Raw genomic sequence first — 20,714 nt, 5'->3', positions numbered from 1 at the left:
GTCCGAGTTCCGAACGCTGTGTAGCCCGCCGAATCTCGACGGAAAAAAGAAAAAAAAAAAAAAAAAAAAAAAAAAAATTGGAACCGACAGACTACTGCTGTTACCATGATCCCATTTTAAGCGAGTGGCTTAGGGAGAATATCCCAAAGTGAACCCAGAGCACACCAGCCGAACAAATGTTCTATCTCCAAGCGATCCCACCATCACATAGGCAACCCCCTCAGGGTCTGGCGAATCCTCTGTTCAGGCATCTCGACGATGCTCACGCACCGCCCGTTCTCATTCCTCTATGAAATGATGATGTGGTTGAAGTGACCGGGTACCTTCTTCTGACATTTCTCGCAGTCAGCCCGGTATCCTATGCTGAACGACCGCGTCATGCCGGGCTGAAGTGCCGTCCACGAGTTCAACGTGTGTCTCGATCTCGTGTGTCCCTTCTTCGGTGAAGGCGTCGCCGGAGACTCGACGTCCATGGCATTGCCGTTCTGGCTGTCCGCTCCCGGACTGCCGTTGCGCGCGAACTGTCCCCCCTCCATTGCAGAGCTGGCACGGGGCGGTAGGCCTGCCAGCAGAGGATGCTGGTGTGTGACCTGGCTCAAGCGGCCTCCGCGCTGTGGTGACGAATCAAGCACCATTCCCGGGCTCCCCAGACTGTCCTCCCCGCCGCACTCACTAATGGGCGAGGGAAGTCGCCGGTGTTGCACCATGTTCCAGTCTGACATGACGTCCGCGGTTGCGGCCGCGCCGTCTAGGAATCTAGGCACACTCTCGTGGCCTGTCATGGCAGCATTCTGACCTGTGATGCCCACCGACCAGTTGCTGTTGAACGCCATCGCATTCGGCTCCTCGGGCGTCGTTGCAAGAGGCGGCCCCCGTCTGAGCGTGACGCAGGCATCATTCCAGCTATTACCCCGTACTTGAGCAGCAAAGCTGCAGTGGATCGGCGTCGGTATACGCCCCGTGTTGTTCGCCGCGGCCGAGTCTCCTGGGCCGCTGCTCACTGGGTCTGCCGTGTCCATCATGTCCATGTCACCGTCCGAGACTTCCGAGACCGTGATGGCTGATGATTTGGGGGGAATAAGCTCAGGTTCATCGGCCCAGACGTGTTCCTCCAGGACCGGCTCTTCCGCGTCAGACGAGATGGGAGTCATAGTCCGGGGCGGCCCTGGCATGGCGAACGTCGGGTTTGACGGAGGGAAATTTGGTGGCTCGGCCCATCGCTTTGAAGTTGGCGATGTCCTCAATGGCAAAGACTGGACGCGTTTCTGCATGAGACATTAGCCGTTGTCGACGCTCAGGCAAGTCCAGCCATGGCTTTGTGCAGCAATACTAGCAGCCTGCAGGTGAAGCGATGGGGAAGCCTAGCTTTAGTTGCTCGGGGACCAAAATACATAGCTGCAAAACGGCCGCCGTGGTCATGCAAGTGGGAGACTTACACTTCTATGCTCGGTGAACCCCAATGTGCCACCTACGGATATATCGGCATAATCCTCTTCCCTGCCTCTCTTGCGATGATGCTCGGAACACGCCTGCGCTGCAAACATTTTGATGCCCTGAGCCGAGTGAGAACCTGGGGTTCCTTGGCTTCAGAGTCTCTGCTTGCTTTGAAGCGGCGTGTTTGGATAAGCGGGGCGGAATCGGAGCTCACGGCGGGGAAGGGACAAGGAAGAAACGATGCGACAGAATGCGACAGAATTATTGTTGCCGAAAGAACCAGCGGGGATAAAGCGATGGACTGACGGTGGAATGTTTACAATTGACTCGGTTCCCGAATCCAAACGGTGAATCGAGGAGGAAGGGGGAAGCGGTGGAGTGGAGGGCTGGAGGCTGAGGAAGGCTGGTTTGCCTGGGCTGAGGTGATCCGCCTACGGCCAGCTCCCTTGTCGCCGTCGGCTCTTTCCAGACCCCAAGGGGGCGCGAAGTCAGGTTTGTCCCGAGTTCCACAACCAGCCCAAGTAGCCCAAAAGATGCGGCTCTCGAGGAACTGCCATCAAAGGTCTCGAGAATGGCCCGGTTAGTGGTTTGCTAATACAATGCAGCAGCTCAGACCAGTGGGTTGACCGAGGACATTGTGTTGGGACGACGGGGGCTTTTGCAGGCAACGACCGAAGCTCTTTGCTCGAAGGGCTATCGGTGATTGGATGGCACCGACGTCAGATGCAGCAAGGGTGCCGTTGCGGGGGGCCAAGCGGATGCCGAAAGCTGACTGGGTGGCAGGTAGAGACTGACAGGAGCTGTCGCAAGCGATTGAAAGAGAGGCCCTCAAGATGTGATGGTTTAGAAGTGAGCGGAATGATATTCTCAACGGGACAAGCCCCTTTTGAAATACCTGGTGAAGCGTTGTTGCGCTTGACCGCCCCAGCTCCCCAAAAAATGCGCCACTGACAGTTACACAGTAGGGCGCGCAGGGGCCCTCGAGAGGTAAGAGTGGGGTTTTGCTGATGGGTATTAAGTCAGTGCACCCGACTGGCTGGGAGGGCCGTTCGCCAGACGAGAGACCCAGAGAGGGTTCCTCGGTTTCAGAATTGCTTCAAGAGCCGTCCTCGGCGGCCAGTCCTCTGGGTCTTGGGCGATGCTCTGCCTTGGGCGGCATTTTATGTCAGCAAGCCCTGATGGGGACATTGTCTCTCCGACCAGTGACGCGGCCAAAAGCTCGGTCGCCTCAGATGACGGCCCTACACAGGGGACACAAGAAGCTTAGATGTCAACAGGAGATTCGCTGGGTGTGTCTGAGCCCTAGGTACCTAGTTTACACGACGCGTAACATTGCCAATTCTGGTATATCTGCGAATTGTAGTACTTTCGACGATGGCTGGTTCATATTTCGGCGTTGAAAAAGAAAACCACGTCCACTCGAGTCCTGGCGCCGTATTTAGGGCACTTTCTCGAAGACTTCCCAGGCGGGCGGGTGGAAGACATCGCATGCACTACGACGGAGCTGCTGGTTCGCGCTAAAGACGCCTCGAGTAACGCCTACCTTGAATTTATATTCATCGTCCTGACTATGACATTCCTGCAAATGACGGAAGTTCGCATGGAACCGGGATACCTTATAAGACGGCACTTCCCGCTTCCCTACCAGAGGCCAGTTGTCCGTGCTTGCTCACCGAAGACGACCCAGGGTTGATTGCGGCCACCGTGGTCGATTGGCCCCCACATGGACTGAACGGTGTGGACAGGGCCGTGATGGCTGGGAGTGGCCGACCCGCATAGCTTCGGACTCGGTGGAGGCGGCGTTTGCTCTGCCCAGCTGGGCGGGTCTGTGACAATACATGTACACAATTCGGTCACGGTATCGCCGATACCCATGATTCAGGATCTCAAGCTCAACCTCGGCTTCACAGCGCATATCATTTCACAGGATTACCAACGCCGAGTATGGCGTTGTAGAATAGCCTTATTTCCTGTATCCCATTACACAAATACGACACATAGTAAATTATAACTTTCAAGTCAAAATATACAATAGAGCAAGTGTGCGTTGCGACAAGTCCGTCTTATTCACCAGATTATTTACCCCTTCCCGCGAAGGCCAGGGGCCACCCAATCACGCCTGCAATTTTACGAAGCCTGGGCGAACGCTTGCGATGAAAGTGGACAGCCGAAAGGCGGTGAGGTGGGCGAGAAACAGGATAGAAAAATAATCAACCCCTCCCCCACCTTGATCAACGCGATCTAACCATGGTACATTTTCAAGCGAACGGCTTCATCCGGCATCAGACGACGGGAGCTGCATTGAGCCTGGAAATTCGCGCCGAGCATGTTGTCGAATCCGCTCTCCGGACTCGGCCACATGCAAACGCAGAAGATTGCCAAGCCAGAGTAGTTGACGTTGGGTAAGCTGGGCTTGCCCAACGTCCCCTGCCTGCATCAAAGGATCTGAGTGCAATCCGCCAGGAGGGCAGGGTAGATACTCGGTCACAGTCAACCAAACTACAGCTGATTGTGGAATCTGACATCCTTCTTCAATCCCATCTGCGTAAGGCATTGTCGGGGATCTGGCCGATTTCCTTTTCGGGGCCTGACTCGCGCGCGGACCGGCCCTCCCCGTGACAGTAGCTGGGGCTCTGAGTCACGGCGAACACAATTTCATCCCATTTTCTCCCAAACGCCTTTAACTTTTCCTTTCAGCGTTCTTCTCATATAACCTACTCATACTTCAAGAAGCCCTCGACCTACGCATTGTGGTGCCGGGTTGCAAGATTGCTTTGTACTTTGCTCCCCCACCCGCCCCTCCATTGCCAAATCATCTTTGCCTGCCGATACCGCTACGAGCTGGCTGCACTTTCCACTGTTCGCCGAGCCCGAGTTTCTTCAGCAACTAAACATTTCCATCTCTTCCTACGCGCCGCGCGAGGAAGACTCCAGGGCCACCCTCACTTGACTTATTTTCTGAATAATCCTTTGGTACCCTCGAGAAACCTATTTAGAATGCCTGGAGTCGACATGGCGCCCCTCCGCGCCGATGATATGAGAGGTATGGCATCCTCTAATCCCGCAACTCTCTCAACAGCTCTCGGTGGCTGCAATTGCCGTTGGCGCGGACTTGCTTAGAGCTTGACTCTCCGTGCCAGTCTCATTTTCCTACCGCCACTCGTCATGGCTATCGCTAATCCGCTCCCCGCCAAAGTGTTGGGCCAGGACCCCCTCATTCCGCCTGCCCTGCTCATCTCGGAGATCCCCATGCCCGATCAAGCTCTTCAGACGGTCGTCAAGGGAAGACGGGACGCTGTCGGGGTCATCATGGGCCGGAATGACCGCCTTCTGGTCATTGTCGGGCCCTGCTCCATCCACGACCCGGCCACGGCCATCGAGTACGCGAACAGACTGAAGGCTCTTTCGGACAAGCTCTCGGAGGACCTTGTCATCGTGATGCGCGCCTATCTTGAGAAGCCGCGGACGACGGTGGGCTGGAAGGGCCTCATCAACGATCCGGATATCGATCAGACGTTCCAGATCAACAAGGGGCTCCGAGTGTCGAGACAGCTGTTCCGCGACCTGACCTCGACCGGCATGCCCATTGCGACCGAGATGCTCGACACCATCTCGCCCCAGTTCCTCGCCGACTTCATCTCGGTCGGCGCCATCGGAGCGCGTACGACGGAGAGCCAGCTGCACCGTGAACTGGCCTCTGGCTTGTCCTTCCCGGTTGGCTTCAAGAACGGGACCGACGGCAACCTTGGTGTTGCCATTGATGCCATTGGGGCTGCGGCTGCCAAGCACCACTTCATGGGCGTCACAAAGCAGGGGCTGGCGGCCATCACCAGGACATCGGGCAACGAGCACGGATTCGTCATCCTGAGAGGCGGTTCCAAGGGGCCCAACTACGACAAGGCGAACATACAGGCCGCCAAGGAGACCTTGATCAAGAAGGGTCAGAAGCTGGCAATCATGGTCGACTGCTCGCATGGTAAGTTTACATGAGGAGCGCAGGGGTCTTGGCTAGCAGCTAACCGGGCCAGGCAACTCAAATAAGGACCATAGAAATCAACCCAAGGTCGCCAAAGCCGTGGCGGACCAGCTCCGGGAAGGCGAAACGGCCATCATTGGGGTCATGATCGAGTCCAACATCAACGAGGGCAACCAGAAGGTGCCTGCCGAGGGTCCGTCGGCGCTGAAGAAGGGCGTCAGCATCACCGATGCCTGCATCAACTGGGAATCGACGGTCGAGGTGCTCGAGGACCTTGCGGCTGCGGTCCGGGACCGCAGGAAGCTAAGAGCCGGGGCCACAAATGACACCGAGGCCAAGACGACCCCCTTGGAGGAGGAGTAGGGCATCTCTTTGGACGGACCAGGGGTTTTATCGGCACGGAAGAGCCGCAGAGAAAAACGGTACTTGAGAGGTTTCGCAGGGCAAATATGTTGCCGGGGTCGTTTATGGTGGGAAAAAGGTGCTCAAAAGTCGGTTGGTTGGCATTGAGCAAACATCCTCAACAGCCGGGAGCAGCATCGCGGGTCGACTGGACAAAAGTAGTATCCTCAATATTCGTTCTCAGCAGCCTTTTGCGAATAAAAAGGCCACGGGCCGTGCCACGGGGAGTAATAGGAGACGAATGCGGCGGAGTGTATTCCCTAAGGTAACGATGCGCATCCGGATGCGTATAGTCGGTGCCTTTGAAACTATGTCCCAATCCGAACCCGGCGATTCCCAACCGAGCGAATTCTATTCATGATTCCCATAACGCCAAAACAAAACACCAAAAACGCTGCCAAACTTCCCCTATTCAGTTCACCGGACAGCACCAGCTCCGTCATCCCCCAGGGGGCTATATACCCCCCTGACCCCGCCAGCAGAACCACGTCTCCACAACCATCCACTTGTATTGGCCCCAGTACCAGCATTATCATTTCCCCCATAGCTGTCCCCAACTATCCCCCCTCCTCCCCCACCGCTTGCTCTTAAACCCAATCCCCCGGCAGCAGCAGCAGCAGCACCACCACCACCACCACCAGCAGCAGCGGCACTAGCCACCCCCCGCAGCCGCCGCCTCTCCTGGTGCTTCTCCACCACCCTCCGCAGCCCCGCCCACCCCAGCAGCCCGGCCGTGCCCAGGATGAACCCCCACACGACGATCTGGTCCTTGGCGCTGTCCCGGTGGAAGCAGTCCGTCACGATGTCGTTCTCCTCGGCGTCCTTGCAGATGGGCAGGTTGTACTTGAGGCAGAAGGCGCGGTTGCACTGCTTGCACGAGGTGGACGTCTCGCGGGAGGTGAGCCAGTGGAAGCGGGGGCTGTGGTTGTTGTTGTGGTGGTGGTGGTGGTTAGGAGAGCGGGGGGTGTTGTCGCTGTTGTTGTTGTCATCGTCGTCGGGGGTGGAGATCGAGGTTTCGGATGCCGGGGAGGAGGTGGAGGAGGAGGCGGAGGCCGCGAGGGAGGAGGATGGAGGGGGGACGGGAGCTGGCGGGGGGTTGTCGTGTTGAGGGCCTAGGGGGATGATGGTGCTGTTTTTGAAGCAGGTGCATTTGCAGAATGTTGGGACGGCTGCAGTGGAATTGCGCTTGTCAGATTCGGGGTTGTTCTTGTTGTGTTGGCTTGGTGGTGATGATCGCTGGGGTGGGAGTTCGGGGGACTTACTTGCGCTGGCGAAGGATGCCAGGATGGCGACCAGGAACACGAAGAGCGGTATTCGCGCCATTGCGCATGTCATTGAGGGAGCAGACTTGAGCGATGCTTCAGCGCGAATTGCCACTGCGGCCGTGACGTCGACCGCGCGGTGGATAAGCCGGGGAGGTGAGGGGAGCTCTGCTGCTGGGGATCCGGCGCTGGTTGATCGTCGGATCAGCGATGGTTTCCGTGGCGATCATCCCGGCCGAAGGTTGGTGCACCGCCACCGACCCCCAGATTGCCGCCACGGTTAGCCACGCGGTGTACAGGGATGCACCAACCACATTCATAGTCGTTGCCAACAACTTCCAATTGGGAAAGTCACAATCTAGAACAACTAATAAATCCCCAACTAATCAGTTCCTAAATCTGTGAAAGTATACTTTCAATGTGATGACTTTCTTTGCACTTGCTCACATTTAAGAAGCCACAACTGCCATTTAGCCACCCTTCCGTTAAGCTCTTAAATCAACTGCGGTCTCACAAACAAATTATTAGTGTGCTTTAGTTAAATGAAATACAACTTGCTATTGCTAGTACGAGAATACATTGTGTCGCAATTACTATCAACCCACGCAAATGTGGGCTCCAAATCAGAACAATACCGTCCATTTGCGACCTTACCCGTCCTAAACTGTGTCCCAACCCATCAGAACCCACGATGTCGTAGAACTATCATAAAACTCAACCGTATGATGGATGCGCCACGTAGGCCGAGCCTTAATAACTGCTGCATCAGGTCTTAGCTCACAGGCATCGGGCTGAGAGGTGTCGTCCTACCCGGATCCAGTCTCTGGCTGCTCTGGGTCTCTGTCAGCTTTTTTCTTCTTGCGGATGTCTACCCATCCCAAAAACAGGGATGTAAACACCGCCAACCCCGTAACGCCAGCACCCAGATAGAAGATACGGCCGATAGCGATGGAATACGCCATCAGCACACCGGGCAGATCCCACTCGTTGACAACGCTGCGGAAATGCGTTGCTCCTGCGGTGATGATGGCGGCGGAGTCAGCCTGCGGCACGCGGTTGCGTAGTTCCGCTTCCAGGCTTCCTTCAAAGATAGCGTCAGACACGGCGAGCGCGATGGCGTTGCCAAGGCTCTGGGCAAAAACAACGATGGACACGCCGACGGCAAGATCTGCGGGCGCGAGGACGGCTTGCACGGCGAGAACCGGCTGCAGTAAGGGTTAGCGGACATTGTAGGATGAGAAGACTGCGGTGTTAGGATCTGCGTACCATTTGCATACCAAGACCACGGCCGATGCCGTTGACAACCTGATATACGACCCATAGGGCAGTAGGCGTGGTCGGGGAGAGAGTCGAGTACAGACCGTTGGTGATTGCGCCAATGACTCCCGCGGCCATGCCATAAGGGATAGCATACCCTGTCCGTTCCACTAGAGTTCTAATTAGAAAGCAAGACTCATTGATAGGGAGATATATCGGTTTCCCTTACCTAGCACACCCGCCACTATAGCCATCAAAAGTTGGCTGAGAATGCTGGCCAGCATGTAGACGCCGCTCATCATGGGGCTTGCACCATGGACAGCCTGGAAGTAGATGGGCAAGAAAAACGAGGCGCAGTATACGGTTGTCAAAAGAAAGCACTGCGTTAGCGCGGCAGACCACACTGTCCTCTGCTTGATCATAGAGAAGGGGATCAAGGCTTCCTTGCCGCCGCACCAATTCCAAAGCAACCAGACCAGAGTAGTTCCACCAGTGCCGCACAGGAGCCCAACGATTGTCGGGGAATCCCAAGCGTACTGACTGCCGCCCCAGTGCAAGGCAAGCAAAAGCTGAACGGCGGCCGGGGCTATCAGGGCAAAGCCGATAAGGTCGAGTTCCAGGTGCAGTCTCTTCAGGACGATTAGGGGGCTCGGCTTTTCGCACCTGTCTGGAATCTTGAGAAGCAAAATCGCCAGTGCAACAACGGCGCCAATCGGCAGATTGATGTAAAAGGCCCACCGCCATGTCGTGTAGGACGTGAAGGCGCCGCCAACAAGCGGCCCGAAGACAATACCAAGCTGCGAGAGTCCCATAATGACTCCTGTCAACGAAGGCAGCTTATCCAGCGGAACTGCGGATGCACTGATGATCAACGCACCGTTCATAAGACCTGCGCTTCCGGCCCCGGCAATGGCACGGCCAACGATGAGCATGGTTGACGACGTTGTGGCTCCGCAGATGAGCGAACCGATTTCGAAGATGCCAAAGAATGCGAGGAAGGTCGCCTTGGCACTGAATTTGGAGTAAATCTTGCCCATGAGCGGTTGGAGGACGGCGTTGCCGAGCTGGTAGATACTTGTGTACCAACCGACGTCGGGAAGTGAGCGGAACTCGTCAGTGATTCGAGGAATCTAGAGCCGTCAGATGTTAGTATCATGGACGTTGGGAGGAGGATTAACAGCAGTACTGACAGCAGTGGAGATGATTGATGCGTCAGTCATCATCAAGAAAACGACAACCGTGACGGATGCTGCCAATATCGCCAGCTTCATACCAGTAACATACTGGGCATCATCGACGGGGCCCATGGCAGCATCTTTGGCCACCTCTGTGGAGCTGGAATCCGGCTTCTCGTCCACTGAGCGTTTTGAGCGCTGTGGCGTGACGTTCATCGACGGAGAGGAGGAAATACGGAGGATACTGTCCGCTATCGAGGCTCTCGATGCCATCACCAATGCTGTTTTAACTATTAAAATGAAGGGCTTTGCAGTTGATGTTCAAATAGGTTGTCTAAGTGAGGTACTGGTGTGCTGGAAAGGGGATTAGAGAAGCCTTTATATAATTTTCCCGTTCACTCAGTGTAGAAACAGGCATGTGTCCTTTTAATTCACCGAAGAACTGGATTACAACTTGAATATACTTCCAGGGTCAACACGATGTTGTCCACTTTCATCTTATTGAGCCAGGGCTCGTTACTGGCAAACCTGTAGCTGGCGGGGACATGATGGGTGACTCCATGGACATCATGTGAGTTAGGTTCCCGTTAACAATCGAGCCATCCCTCCAAGCTGTATTTGCTGGCATTCGCTACATGTCATGTGTAATGGGACACCAACGAAATCACCCACTCTGTACTAAAAAAGGGCTGACCGAAATGTCTGTATGTGAACAGTGTGGTGGTGGAGCTGCTCTGGGGCGTAACCATCGTCTAACCCTAACCCTGCTAGTACGTAATCCAGCTTGCCGAAGCATCCATCCGGACAAGCCGGAATAACGTTATGTTTGCAGCGGGATTCGGACGGCACAGGATTGCCCGATTCCCGCATCCTCTCATCACATCCATCACAGATTCATTGATAAAGCATCCGTTTAGCAGCGCGCTCGCTCCCCAAAACCCGGCGGACGGGATTCAAACGCCGGCAGTCTTCTCGCGCCGAGCAGGGCTTGAGTTGACGCGCAGGTTCGGGTTCCAGTGGGACCCGCTGAGACCGTCGTCCTTCTGGACAACGTCGTACGTCTCCCTTCCTTCCCCACTTTCACTACCAACCCTAACCCCTACTACGACTAGCAACCACCGTGATGGAGCGCAACACGGGTGTAGCAACAAATGGTACTCCGGCCCCTTATGGACGGGCGTGCACAAATTGTGCTCGTGCCAAATGCAGGTGCATTTACCGCTCCGATGGTGCTGATTGTGAAAGGTGAGCTCCGCTTCTACTTGAGCACGGTTTTCCTCGCCATCCTTCCTAGCATCTTCAGCTTCTCAGATCTGAAGATATAAACCTCCAGCAAAAGAATCTCTTGCCGGACCCGGGCTGTCCTTCAGAGCTGGGATCACGGGTATCCACTTTGCTCTTTTTGTACGAATAGCCCGGACGGCTCCATGCTGCCCCACCGGTTCCGGTTCCGGCACCGGTTCCGGGTTCTGATCCAACCCTGCCCGGCTTGCCGGGATCCACTTCTACTCCCTGGCCCCTGAGGGCCCGCTTGCAAAGCTATACCTCTACGTATCAAAAGTGTTGCTAACAGTGAATGGATCAGATGCCATCGGTTGAAGAAAGAATGTGTGCCCTCAGTCTCTACCCGGAAGCGCAATGGCAAGCGGGCCCATGTTTCTCGGGCAGCCCAGCTCGAGGCGAAGCTCGAAGATCTCGTCACACTACTCCGTCACCAAGCGGGACCGGCCGACAAGCCACCATCACCTGCTGACACGGCTGGCAACGTGTCTGCTGGTACGCCTACCACGAATGCACCGTCGAACGTAAGCCACACTGCGGAGAGTTCGCCTCGCCCGGCAACCTGTATCCCAACCATCCTGCCTCGCCAGCAACCTGACTGCCCCCCCGGCAAGCTTCGACCTGCCCCTATTTTCCGCGGCTCACTCATAGGAAGTGCTTTCGAATCACCGGCTAACACGCAGCCGACGCCGCCGCCCCCGCTAGAATCAGCATCTATTCCATCCTGCGTGTACCAGCCGACCGCCCTCGAGGCCGAGGAGAATCTGACGACTTTCCGCAAGTGTCTACTCATCTTTCTTCCGTTTATACACCTTCCCGAAACCATGACGTCCCAGAAACTTCGGGAAATCTACCCCTTCTTGTGGTTCAACATCATGACGATTACCTGTAAGAATGCGGATCGCCGCCTTGTGATGAGTGACGCGGTCAGGAAGTTCCTGGCTCAGAAGATGGTTGTTGATCACGAAAAGAGTCTTGATCTCCTCCTGGGCTTGTTGGTAATGATGGGCTGGTAAGCGGCCTCATCCGCCAAATCTCATGCAGCAGGGACTAACTCGTCTGTGACTATCAGGACCCATTATCATCTTAAGAAGGAAAAGCCTATCCTTTCCGTCCTGGCTTCACTAGCCAAGTCTCTCGTTTACGATCTCGGCCTGAACAAGGTTCCCGGTGAGCCGGATATTGCTGCCTGTTTGAAGACGTCATTTCACCCTCCTCCGAGGGAAAAGACCATTGAAGAGAAACGAGCCGTGCTCACATGTTTTTACCTGACATCTCAGTAAGTTGTGGCACCCCCTTACGGCCACCCTGGGGCGCTGATGAATGGCTGACGTGTCACGTAGGATCTCGCATTCTCTCAAGAGACTGGATGCGCTAATCTGGACGCCACATATGGACGAGTTTCTGCAATCCCTCTCTCAGAAGAGAGAGTGGGAAGGGGATGACTTGCTCGTGGCGCAGGTCAAGATCCAACTCACCCTCGAGCAATTGACTCGCGCGACGTCCCAGTCGCCGGATCCTCCGGGCTACTACCTCTCGGCACTCCGAACGCAACTGCAGAGCATCAAGACCCAACTCCCTCACCACCTGCAGCAAAACGGTACGTCGGACACCCAGAAACACGCCGCTTTGTCTTTCTAACGTGTTGCAAGACATCATCCTTAGCCACATGTCCTTTGCCGAACTCGCGATCCACGAGGCCGCCTTGGCCAAGCCGAAGTCTCCGGCCAGTGGGACCATCCCCGACCTGCAGCGATACGAAGCCATGGAAGGCTGCCTCAGCGCCGTCAAGGACTGGTTCGACCGACATTTTTCGATCCCGAGCTATGTCTACATCGGCATGACGTTTGGGTACTGGTGCCACATGGCCCACTGTATGTTGGCGCTCTACCGAATCTCAGTGCTGGAGGATCCGGCGTGGGACCGCCGCGCCGTCCGAAACAAGATCGACCTGCTCAGCATTTGCGACCAGCTTAAGACGGGGTTCGAACAGGTAGCGGCACAGCGGCTGTTGGACGGCGGGCTGGCTGTTGAGGAGGACGGGTTCTCCAAGTTCATCAGGATGCTGCGGACCATAAAGAGCAACTGGGCCGCCGAGCTGGCGGCCATCGACAAGAGCGCGGCGCTGAGTTCGAACGCGCCGACGGAGCCGTTTCTCGATGGGCTGAACGTGCCCTTCTTCCAACCTGACGACTCCGAGGCGTGGATCGCGGGTCTCTTTGACATAAACTGGGAGGCCTAAGCAGTCGCTCGGTTCACGCCAAGGATGTCACACCGCAACACAAGTCGTGTGAGACCGCTTCTGGCCGTTCTTCGTGGTGATATTGCTATAACAACCTGGGTATCTCATTACAAACGCAAGCATCCGTTGCTCTACTCATACATGATCATGGTGGCCAATAGCTTTGCCTCGGCGTCTCGTGTACAGCCCCAATCGACGGTGCCGGTGGCCGCGTCGGTGATCCAACTTGCGACATGTGGGAGAAGCTTGTCGTTCGTGACCTGTTGCCCCCAGGTATCATGAATGCGGGGAGATCCGGGCTCGCTGCTGCCGCCGCCGTTGCTGTGGAGGAGGTGCCGGTCGAGGGTGGTTGATAGGACGAGACGCGCGACTGGCGCTCGGTGCCGGGGAAGTACGTGCTGATGGGGGAGACGGGCATGGACGGGGTTGGCTGTCCGGGGATTGGCTGTGGCGGGGATGCGATGTACCTAGGCACGTTGTCACCCCTCGGTGCCCACGGCTGCTGTTGCTGCTGCTGCTGCTGCTGCTGTTGCTGCTGCTGCTGCTGCTGCTGTTGCTGCTGCTGCTGCTGCTGCTGCTGCTGCTCCTGTCCATAATACCCTGCTGGCAGCGCCATCGTCCCGGTGGAGGACATTCCAAACATCGACGACACCTCGCCTCCTGCTCCACTCCCACTTCCACTACTCTCGTTGCTCTGCTTACTTAGTATCTCGGAACTCGGACTCAGCAGCCCACCACCACCGCCGCCGCCAAACCCGTTTGGACCGGTTGACACGGACTGCGGATAGTCGGCCGTGACGACGGCGCCGCGGATGCCGCCTTGCCGTTTCCGCCAGAGGAAAAATGCCACGGCTGCCAGCACCGCGAGACCGCCTACCGCGCCCGCCGAGATACCTGCCGCTGCGCCGGCTGAGAGGCCGCTGCCGCCGCCGTCTCCTGACTCTAATGGTTCTGATGGTGGAGGTGGGGGGGATGAGGGTGACGAGGAGGATGAGGACGGAGATGGGAAAGGGGAAGTGGTTGCGGTCAGCGTGGGGATTGCGGTGGGTTCGTTTGTGCTGCTTCTGCTTCTGCTGCTGCCGGTCGATGTGGTTCTGGCGGCCGTAGTCCTGGTGCTTCTTCGGGTAGTGGATCTTCTTCGTGTACTTGTCCTCCTGCCGCCATTATCATTATCGTCGTCGTCGTCGTCATCATCATTGTTACTGTTTCGCGAGGATGACGTTCGTGGTCTCGTGGTGCTGCTGGTGCGGCTGCGCCGGGAGGTTCTAGTGGTGGCTCGCCGGGAGCTTTCGGCCTGTCGGGGGTTTAAGAATGATATTGTGTTCGTGTTGCCGCCATTGCGCACTACGAGTGCGGGCTTGATGGGCTGGTGTATTAGTGGGAATTCGGTTTCATCTCTACACGTGGTGGGCAAGGAGAAGGGACGAAAGACCCACCGTCGTCACCGCGGCCGCCGCCGCTGCCGTCGTCCGAGATGTGATGAAGTGCGCCGTCGCCGAAGTGATGCCTATTCCACCCGTAGCCACGGCCAAGAGCAGGGTACGCGCCGGCTTCATCGGTCGGTTGCTCCTTTTCCACAGTTGATACCGCCGAGGTGTGGTCTGCCTTTTGTTACAGACTGCGGATGCAGGGCATCCTCAGAGTAGACTGGGTAGCTCAGGGATGCCTGAGGGAAATGCTGGGCACGTGTAAAGTGTAAAATCTGGGGACACAAAAGCAGAGAAGGTAGAGAGCACAATTGGGGGAATGCCTGTACTAATTACGTCTCGCATGATTATAGGGGTGGCTGTGGCCGAATCCTACCTTGCTATGCTGGCCGAGTTTAAGGAGGAGGGGCCACACCTTGTGTGTACTGTCAGTGTGTCTGTGTGTGTGTGATCCTTGGCTGACCGTGTACCTCAGGTCATAACCTGGGGAAGCTTTGGAGAAGGAGGGCGGCTTATTCTTGGGTGGCCATGTTTCACAGTCTGCGGGGGCCAGGGTGGTGCAGCGGGTAATCAATGTTAGCGCTGCTTACCGTGTGCAAGCGCCCGAAGCGACATGTACTGGCGGGCCTTTCCGGTCTGTGCCTCAGCGCCGGGTCGAGACCCGGAACTTGATGGGAGGCCGGAGCCCGGGGCCGGACTTGATGGTTGGCTTTGGTTGTCGGATCTGGATCTGGCTAACTTGGTGACCGTTTTTGCGGGTCCGAGGGTGGGTCGGGTGCGGCCCGCCTGGCGTGGTGGAGATGGGATTTTGGCAGCTGGGCGACGTTACACTACGTCTTGATCGCCCCCTGGTACTTGCTCGTAGGAGCAGTCAATGGTATTATACTTGGCCATCCTATGTTTTATACCGGTATTGCCCTCGATCACCCTTGTTTGGGCCATGTTTGCTCATGACAGCCCTTCGGGTCTCGCTTTTCGCTGGGATACCTTGGGGTTAACGCACATCGTGGCTGGCTCGGCGATGCTCTGGCCTTGGCTCGGACCAGGCCGTTTAATTACCGGTCAATAGTGGCATCCTGGGGTGGGAGTTTTCTTTTCCTCGCTTACTCAACCTCTTCGTTTAGTGGATTTGCCGCTTGCCACGCGAGAGACAAAGGGAAGAGCATGCGAACAAGTCGAGTGTTAGACTCGAGGAGATGTGTCCTTTGCAGTTTATGTGATTGATGAATCGAGAAACAAAGTGAGGCTGCAGAGAACGGCCTGGAACCCTCGTGGAACTACTGCAGCCCTGATAAGCGAATTCAGCGTCCAAAGTTCTGGGTAGACGCTAAACGAGCTCTGTGCTAGTGCACTGCTCCGGCCCCACCTAATCCTTTGCCCGCGTCAAGCTTTCCTGTCGATCCGCATTTTGCCCCAAGCTCCTTTGCTCGACTGGACCAGACACAGTTTCATTAATCTTTTGCTCAACCTTTCTTTCTTCTCCCTCTTTTTCTGTCTTCTGCATGGGTTGATGTGTCTGCTCGCGCCATTGACGCGCTAGGAACTCTTGCTGTAAAGCTCTTGCTTAGCCTTCGCGCCAATTCAGCCAAGCTACTACTCATCAAGATGGAAGAAGAACCGCGCCAGAACAAGCCGAGCGGCATTGCTCGGCCGTCAAAGATCCCCGTTCAAGTCTCCAAGCTTCCAATCGCCCGATCTAGCTCTCTCCGAGTATCTTCGTCTCGGGAATCCCTGGGCGCCATCACCGGCACCGGTAGCGCCACCGGCACCGGGACCGATACCCTGCGAGACTCAAAGCTTCGGTCGACCCCTTCCCGCGACCAATTGGCTCCCATCCCTTCAGCGTCGAATCGGCCGCAACCATCTACAGCGCCATTGCGTGCTGTTTCGTCGCCACAGAACCGATTGTCGGGCCAGTTCTCGGCGGGTAGTACACGAACAGCAAGGTCTGGGCCAAACGCTGCCGCCCAGCCCCCGAGACTGGCAAGAGGAGGAAGCCAGCCCCCCCAGGGGGTTCGGTCGAGCTCCGCGACCTGTGGTCCGCTCAGGCGTCAAAGCTCGCAACCATGGCTCTCCGCGGCCGGTGTGCCTCAAGAGGAGCCTATCCCGGAGGACTCCGGGGTAGTCGGGAGTGATGATGATACTAGCGAGGCACCCTTCTCGGTGTCTACATCCAAGGTACGCCCGTCGCTTGCCGAGAGGACGATCGAGACGTTATCTCGCTTGCCCTCCTCTCCTTCTGTCAAAGGGAAAGGCGCCGCCTCATTTTACGATACGGCAGCCACAGCACCGAGACCGTCTTCTCGGCCGAGCAGTCGGGACTCCCGACCGGGATCCAGTCATCAGTCGGACGGATCAAGTGAGCGGTCGAGGGGTTGCAGCAGACCAAGTTCTACCAGCGGCTTGGATGAAACCATCTCTAATTTTCGATCCCAGATCGGCGCGTATAATTCGCTCTCCACGATCGAGAGCAAGCCCCTACGCAATAGACGCAGCATACACTCCTTCCAAACGCCGGCGAAGACGACACCAGCAAGGCCTGCTCGAGCCTCAATGTACGGGACGCAGACGCCCAACTCAATTCCGCTCCCGCGCTCGAGGACGCCCAGTCCGGGCAAGCGTGCCCATGATCTCGCTGTGCCTAAATCTGCCTCCAGGACCATGGGCGCGCGGCCAACCAAAAAGCCGTCGGTTAACGGTTTGTTCAAGAAGCCGTCGGTGTCGGCGTTGGGAAAGATGGCTTCTACAGAAACCCCAAGGAAGGCGTCTACAGCCTCGCAGAGATCGGCGACGTCCCAGGAGGGCACGAACCCTTCCAGCGCGTCAGTCGCATCCGCAAGTACGGCTACCAGTGCCGACTCTGGCGAGCCTGGTCAGGCGTACAGGAAGACATCAGCAGCTCTGCGGGAGCAGATTGCCAAAGCGAGAGCAGCTAAACGAGCCGCCGCATCGCAACAAGACTCGTCCAACTCGATATCGGTGTCAGAGGAACCCTCATTGATCCCCACAGACAATACGTTTGACTTCGGCCTGTCCAACGACCCATTCAACCAACACCGCGATGACAAAGCTCAGGTGAAGGTGCTGCAAAGCCGCCTGGAGTCCGCAAGGACGAGTGGTCGACTCAACATTGCCGCGATGGGTTTAAGGGAGATTCCCGCAGAGGTTCTCAACATGTACACTCTCGAATCGATTGGAAAGCCTGGCGCAGCGTGGGCCGAGTGCGTTGATTTGACACGATTCGTCGCCGCCGACAACGAGCTGGAGATGATCAGTGACTCGGTGTTCCCAGATGTTGACCCCCAGGAACTCGCGGAGGACGAGGACAGTCAAGGGAACATCTTTGCCGGCCTCGAGACTCTTGATCTACACGGGAACATGCTGGTCTCCCTGCCGATGGGTCTCAGACGGCTGTCCTTGCTTACCTCACTCAATTTGGTACGTACACATGGCGCGCTTCGTGGAGAATCTGGCTGACTCTAGTAGTCTTTAAATCGGCTGGCGAACAACAGCCTGGAAGTCTTATGCCAAATCACGTCGCTGAAGGATTTGAAAATGGGGGGGAATCTCCTGTATGGGCCTCTCGATCCATGCTTCTGCAACTTGGAGAACCTGGAGATTCTGGACCTCCACGGCAACAATATCTCGTCATTGCCGTCCAACTTTGGCAATCTCTCGCGTCTTCGCATTCTGAATGTCAGCGAGAATAGCCTCGAAGACTTGCCGTTTGAGATTCTAGCTGGGATGCCTTTGAAGGAGCTGGTCGCACGCAAGAATCAGCTCCGGGGCACCTTGATCCGGGATTCAGTGGGCTCTTTGCCAACGCTCCAGACCCTGGACATCTCGTCCAATCAGTTGGTCCATATCTGCTCGCCGGAAACGTCCATCACGATGCCCGCCTTGCATCAACTGTGCGTGTCCATGAACCGCCTCCAGGCATTGCCCAACATCAGCGGCTGGACTAGCCTTCTTACGCTTGTCGCTGACGAAAACAACATCAACGCCATTCCCGAGGGTTTTACAACACTGGGACAATTGAGGTCTGTCGATTTCTCGAGCAATGACATTCGCGTCGTCCCCGCTGAGATTGGGCGGATGGACAATCTGGCAATGCTTCGCCTGAGCGGCAATCCCCTGCGCGAAAAGAAGTTTAGCTCCATCGACACCGATGAGATGAAGTCCATTCTTGCTCAGCGTCTACAGCCCCCTCCCGAAGACGTCCAGCAGGAATCCGAGCCGGCAATGCCGGCTCTCAGCACGCCGGATGTCCAGGTCACAAGTGCCCAGGGTTCAACCACTAGCGTCGAGGATGCTCCCGTGAGCCACAATGTTAAGTCTCAAGACGAACAGGAAGACAGCCGCTCCGAGCTGGACGACTTCGCGACCCCGCCGACTTCAGCTCCTGGTTCCCCGGCGCGATCTCGCTCCCAAACACTCTCTGGACAAATGTGGCCTGTAAAGTCGGGCGGCGTGCTCGACCGGTCCAACACGCAGTCGTCTTCGCTCCACCCGGTCATATCCTCCAAGCTCGCCACGACGCACAAGATCTACGAGGTCCAGCTGCACCACAACCTCTTTACCGCGCTGCCCGAGTCGCTCACCTTTTTCGCCGAGACGCTGACCGCCCTGTCGCTCGCGTACAACCAGCTCATCGGGGAGACGTACCTCGGCGGCGCAAGCGGCAGCGAGACGCTCGACCTGCCCGCCCTGAAGGAGCTCAACCTCGCCCACAACCACATCACCAGCCTGGGCCCGCTCATCACCCACCTCCGCGCTCCCAACCTCGAGAAGCTCGACGTCAGCTTCAATAGGGTCGCTGCTCTCCCCGCGGGGACGCAGCTGCGCGACGCGTTTACGAACCTGACGGTTCTGCTCATATCCAATAACCACCTCGTGGACCTGGACCCGGAGTCGATCAAGGGTCTGAAGGTGGTGGATGCGGGGAACAATGATATTGCGCACCTGAATCCGAGGATCGGGCTGTTGGGCGGCGTGCTAGAGAGGTTGGATGTGAGCGGGAACCGGTTCCGCGTGCCGAGGTGGAATGTATTGGAGAGGGGCACAGAGGCCACGCTCAGGTGGCTGCGGGGGCGGGTGCCGGTCGCGGAGATGGGGGCTTGGAAGGGGGACGGGGACGACGGGGACTTGGAGGATTTGGATTGACTAGTGCGGGCGGTCGGGCTGGCCGGGTTGGTGTACGATGGCGGTGAGCAGGTTGCTTTAGTGTTGTGGCGAGTCGCGCGGGAGTTTGTCTCGCGATGGGCTGGTTTGGCGGTTGTGGTCGGCTTGTTGGCGGTGGGCTTGGCTTTGGAGGTTTTTCGGCCGACCACGACATATCTCCACGCCGGGTAAACTTGGTTTGTAATGGGTGCGGCGCTCGGGGTTCTGGTATATCCCGCCCACGAGCGCGCTTGGTGGAGAGAAGTATTCGATTTACAATGTATTACTAGGCTGGTATGGACACCTCGGAATGACCGACACGTCCCGGCAGGATAGACCCACGTTTGTGCTTATAGAAAATCTTCCGACGACGGAATTTCTCAAGGTTCGCCCTGGACTTTTAATTCGACACTGGCTGTTGTAGCATAACTGCTACTTGTACTGTACAGACCTCTTGCCCTTTATCGTGCTGTGACCTTTCACCTGAGCAAACATTCGCAGATAATCCGTCTCGTACAACATGTAGTCAAGCCAAAGGGGCCCCGTAGGTAGAACGCATCAAGGCTATCAAGTTCTGACCAAGAGCGATGTGGGCTTATAGGTCAGAATCAAGCTTCTGCCGGTGATAGTCGAGAAGTCCTATCTTGGGACTGCTCATCCTTCATGGTGGAGGAAGTGTCCAGTGTCTAATCAGGGAGGGCGTATCGCCATCACACGGGTAGAAAAGGGAGATCTAGATCGATCTATCATTGCGTCACCGTACTACCGATGTAAAACAAATTCGACAAGAGTAAACACAACTGGTCATATTGGGGTTACATCACGTTGTTTTCTCGCTGGTGTAAGTGATGCTCTGGCAACCCTAACCCCTAACTTCATGTTACCCCTGCCAAGGCCCAGAACGCGCTGCGATGCGTGGAACTCGGCAACTCTGAGCTCGGCCAAAAAGTGACCTGTCCTCGAAGCTGCGACGATCGCTGCTCCCAACACCCCGTCTTCAACCAGCTGATCCGCACTCCGTGAGTTCCACCCTCTGCTCGCTGTGGTCCCAGAGCGCTCCGCATGCAATGACCCATCGCAAAAGTCCTAATTGACTGA

General features: G+C 56.6%; 7 protein-coding genes across 7 annotated transcripts; 3 read left to right on the top strand and 4 right to left on the bottom strand.

The window, feature by feature from the left end:
* Positions 1 to 287: 287 nt before the first annotated feature.
* On the bottom strand, positions 288 to 1,544 carry MFIFM68171_06347 (Homeobox domain-containing protein; the record flags this gene model as incomplete). The annotated part of the gene is made up of 2 exons (XM_071061767.1): positions 288 to 1,265; positions 1,437 to 1,544. 2 exons carry the CDS (start codon positions 1,542 to 1,544, stop codon positions 288 to 290), a joined length of 1,086 nt encoding a protein of 361 aa, XP_070917868.1.
* Positions 1,545 to 4,431: 2,887 nt separating this feature from the next.
* ARO4 (3-deoxy-7-phosphoheptulonate synthase) lies at positions 4,432 to 5,773 on the top strand (the record flags this gene model as incomplete). Its single annotated transcript, XM_071061766.1, has 3 exons — positions 4,432 to 4,477; positions 4,631 to 5,410; positions 5,463 to 5,773. The coding sequence occupies 3 exons, from the start codon at positions 4,432 to 4,434 to the stop codon at positions 5,771 to 5,773; spliced, it is 1,137 nt and encodes a 378-aa protein (XP_070917867.1).
* Positions 5,774 to 6,229: 456 nt separating this feature from the next.
* Positions 6,230 to 7,135, bottom strand: MFIFM68171_06345 (uncharacterized protein; the record flags this gene model as incomplete). The annotated part of the gene is made up of 2 exons (XM_071061765.1): positions 6,230 to 6,981; positions 7,075 to 7,135. 2 exons carry the CDS (start codon positions 7,133 to 7,135, stop codon positions 6,230 to 6,232), a joined length of 813 nt encoding a protein of 270 aa, XP_070917866.1.
* Positions 7,136 to 7,880: 745 nt separating this feature from the next.
* Positions 7,881 to 9,722, bottom strand: MFIFM68171_06344 (Efflux pump afoB; the record flags this gene model as incomplete). Its single annotated transcript, XM_071061764.1, has 4 exons — positions 7,881 to 8,279; positions 8,341 to 8,501; positions 8,561 to 9,461; positions 9,522 to 9,722. The coding sequence occupies 4 exons, from the start codon at positions 9,720 to 9,722 to the stop codon at positions 7,881 to 7,883; spliced, it is 1,662 nt and encodes a 553-aa protein (XP_070917865.1).
* Positions 9,723 to 10,629: 907 nt separating this feature from the next.
* Positions 10,630 to 13,029, top strand: MFIFM68171_06343 (Transcriptional regulator WAR1; the record flags this gene model as incomplete). The annotated part of the gene is made up of 5 exons (XM_071061763.1): positions 10,630 to 10,751; positions 11,092 to 11,799; positions 11,860 to 12,066; positions 12,131 to 12,387; positions 12,440 to 13,029. 5 exons carry the CDS (start codon positions 10,630 to 10,632, stop codon positions 13,027 to 13,029), a joined length of 1,884 nt encoding a protein of 627 aa, XP_070917864.1.
* A 145-nt stretch (positions 13,030 to 13,174) lies between these two features.
* MFIFM68171_06342 (uncharacterized protein) lies at positions 13,175 to 14,585 on the bottom strand (the record flags this gene model as incomplete). The annotated part of the gene is made up of 2 exons (XM_071061762.1): positions 13,175 to 14,395; positions 14,466 to 14,585. The coding sequence occupies 2 exons, from the start codon at positions 14,583 to 14,585 to the stop codon at positions 13,175 to 13,177; spliced, it is 1,341 nt and encodes a 446-aa protein (XP_070917863.1).
* Positions 14,586 to 16,061: 1,476 nt separating this feature from the next.
* On the top strand, positions 16,062 to 19,619 carry MFIFM68171_06341 (Leucine-rich repeat-containing protein 40; the record flags this gene model as incomplete). Its single annotated transcript, XM_071061761.1, has 2 exons — positions 16,062 to 17,894; positions 17,943 to 19,619. 2 exons carry the CDS (start codon positions 16,062 to 16,064, stop codon positions 19,617 to 19,619), a joined length of 3,510 nt encoding a protein of 1,169 aa, XP_070917862.1.
* Between the last annotated feature and the right edge of the window lie 1,095 nt (positions 19,620 to 20,714).

The sequence above is a fragment of the Madurella fahalii genome (genome assembly GCF_045866475.1).
Source record: "Madurella fahalii IFM 68171 DNA, scaffold_3, whole genome shotgun sequence".
NCBI classification, from domain to species: Eukaryota; Fungi; Ascomycota; class Sordariomycetes; order Sordariales; genus Madurella; species Madurella fahalii.
Note: the sequence above shows the minus strand (reverse complement) of the source record. Positions and strands in the feature narration are given on the sequence as shown.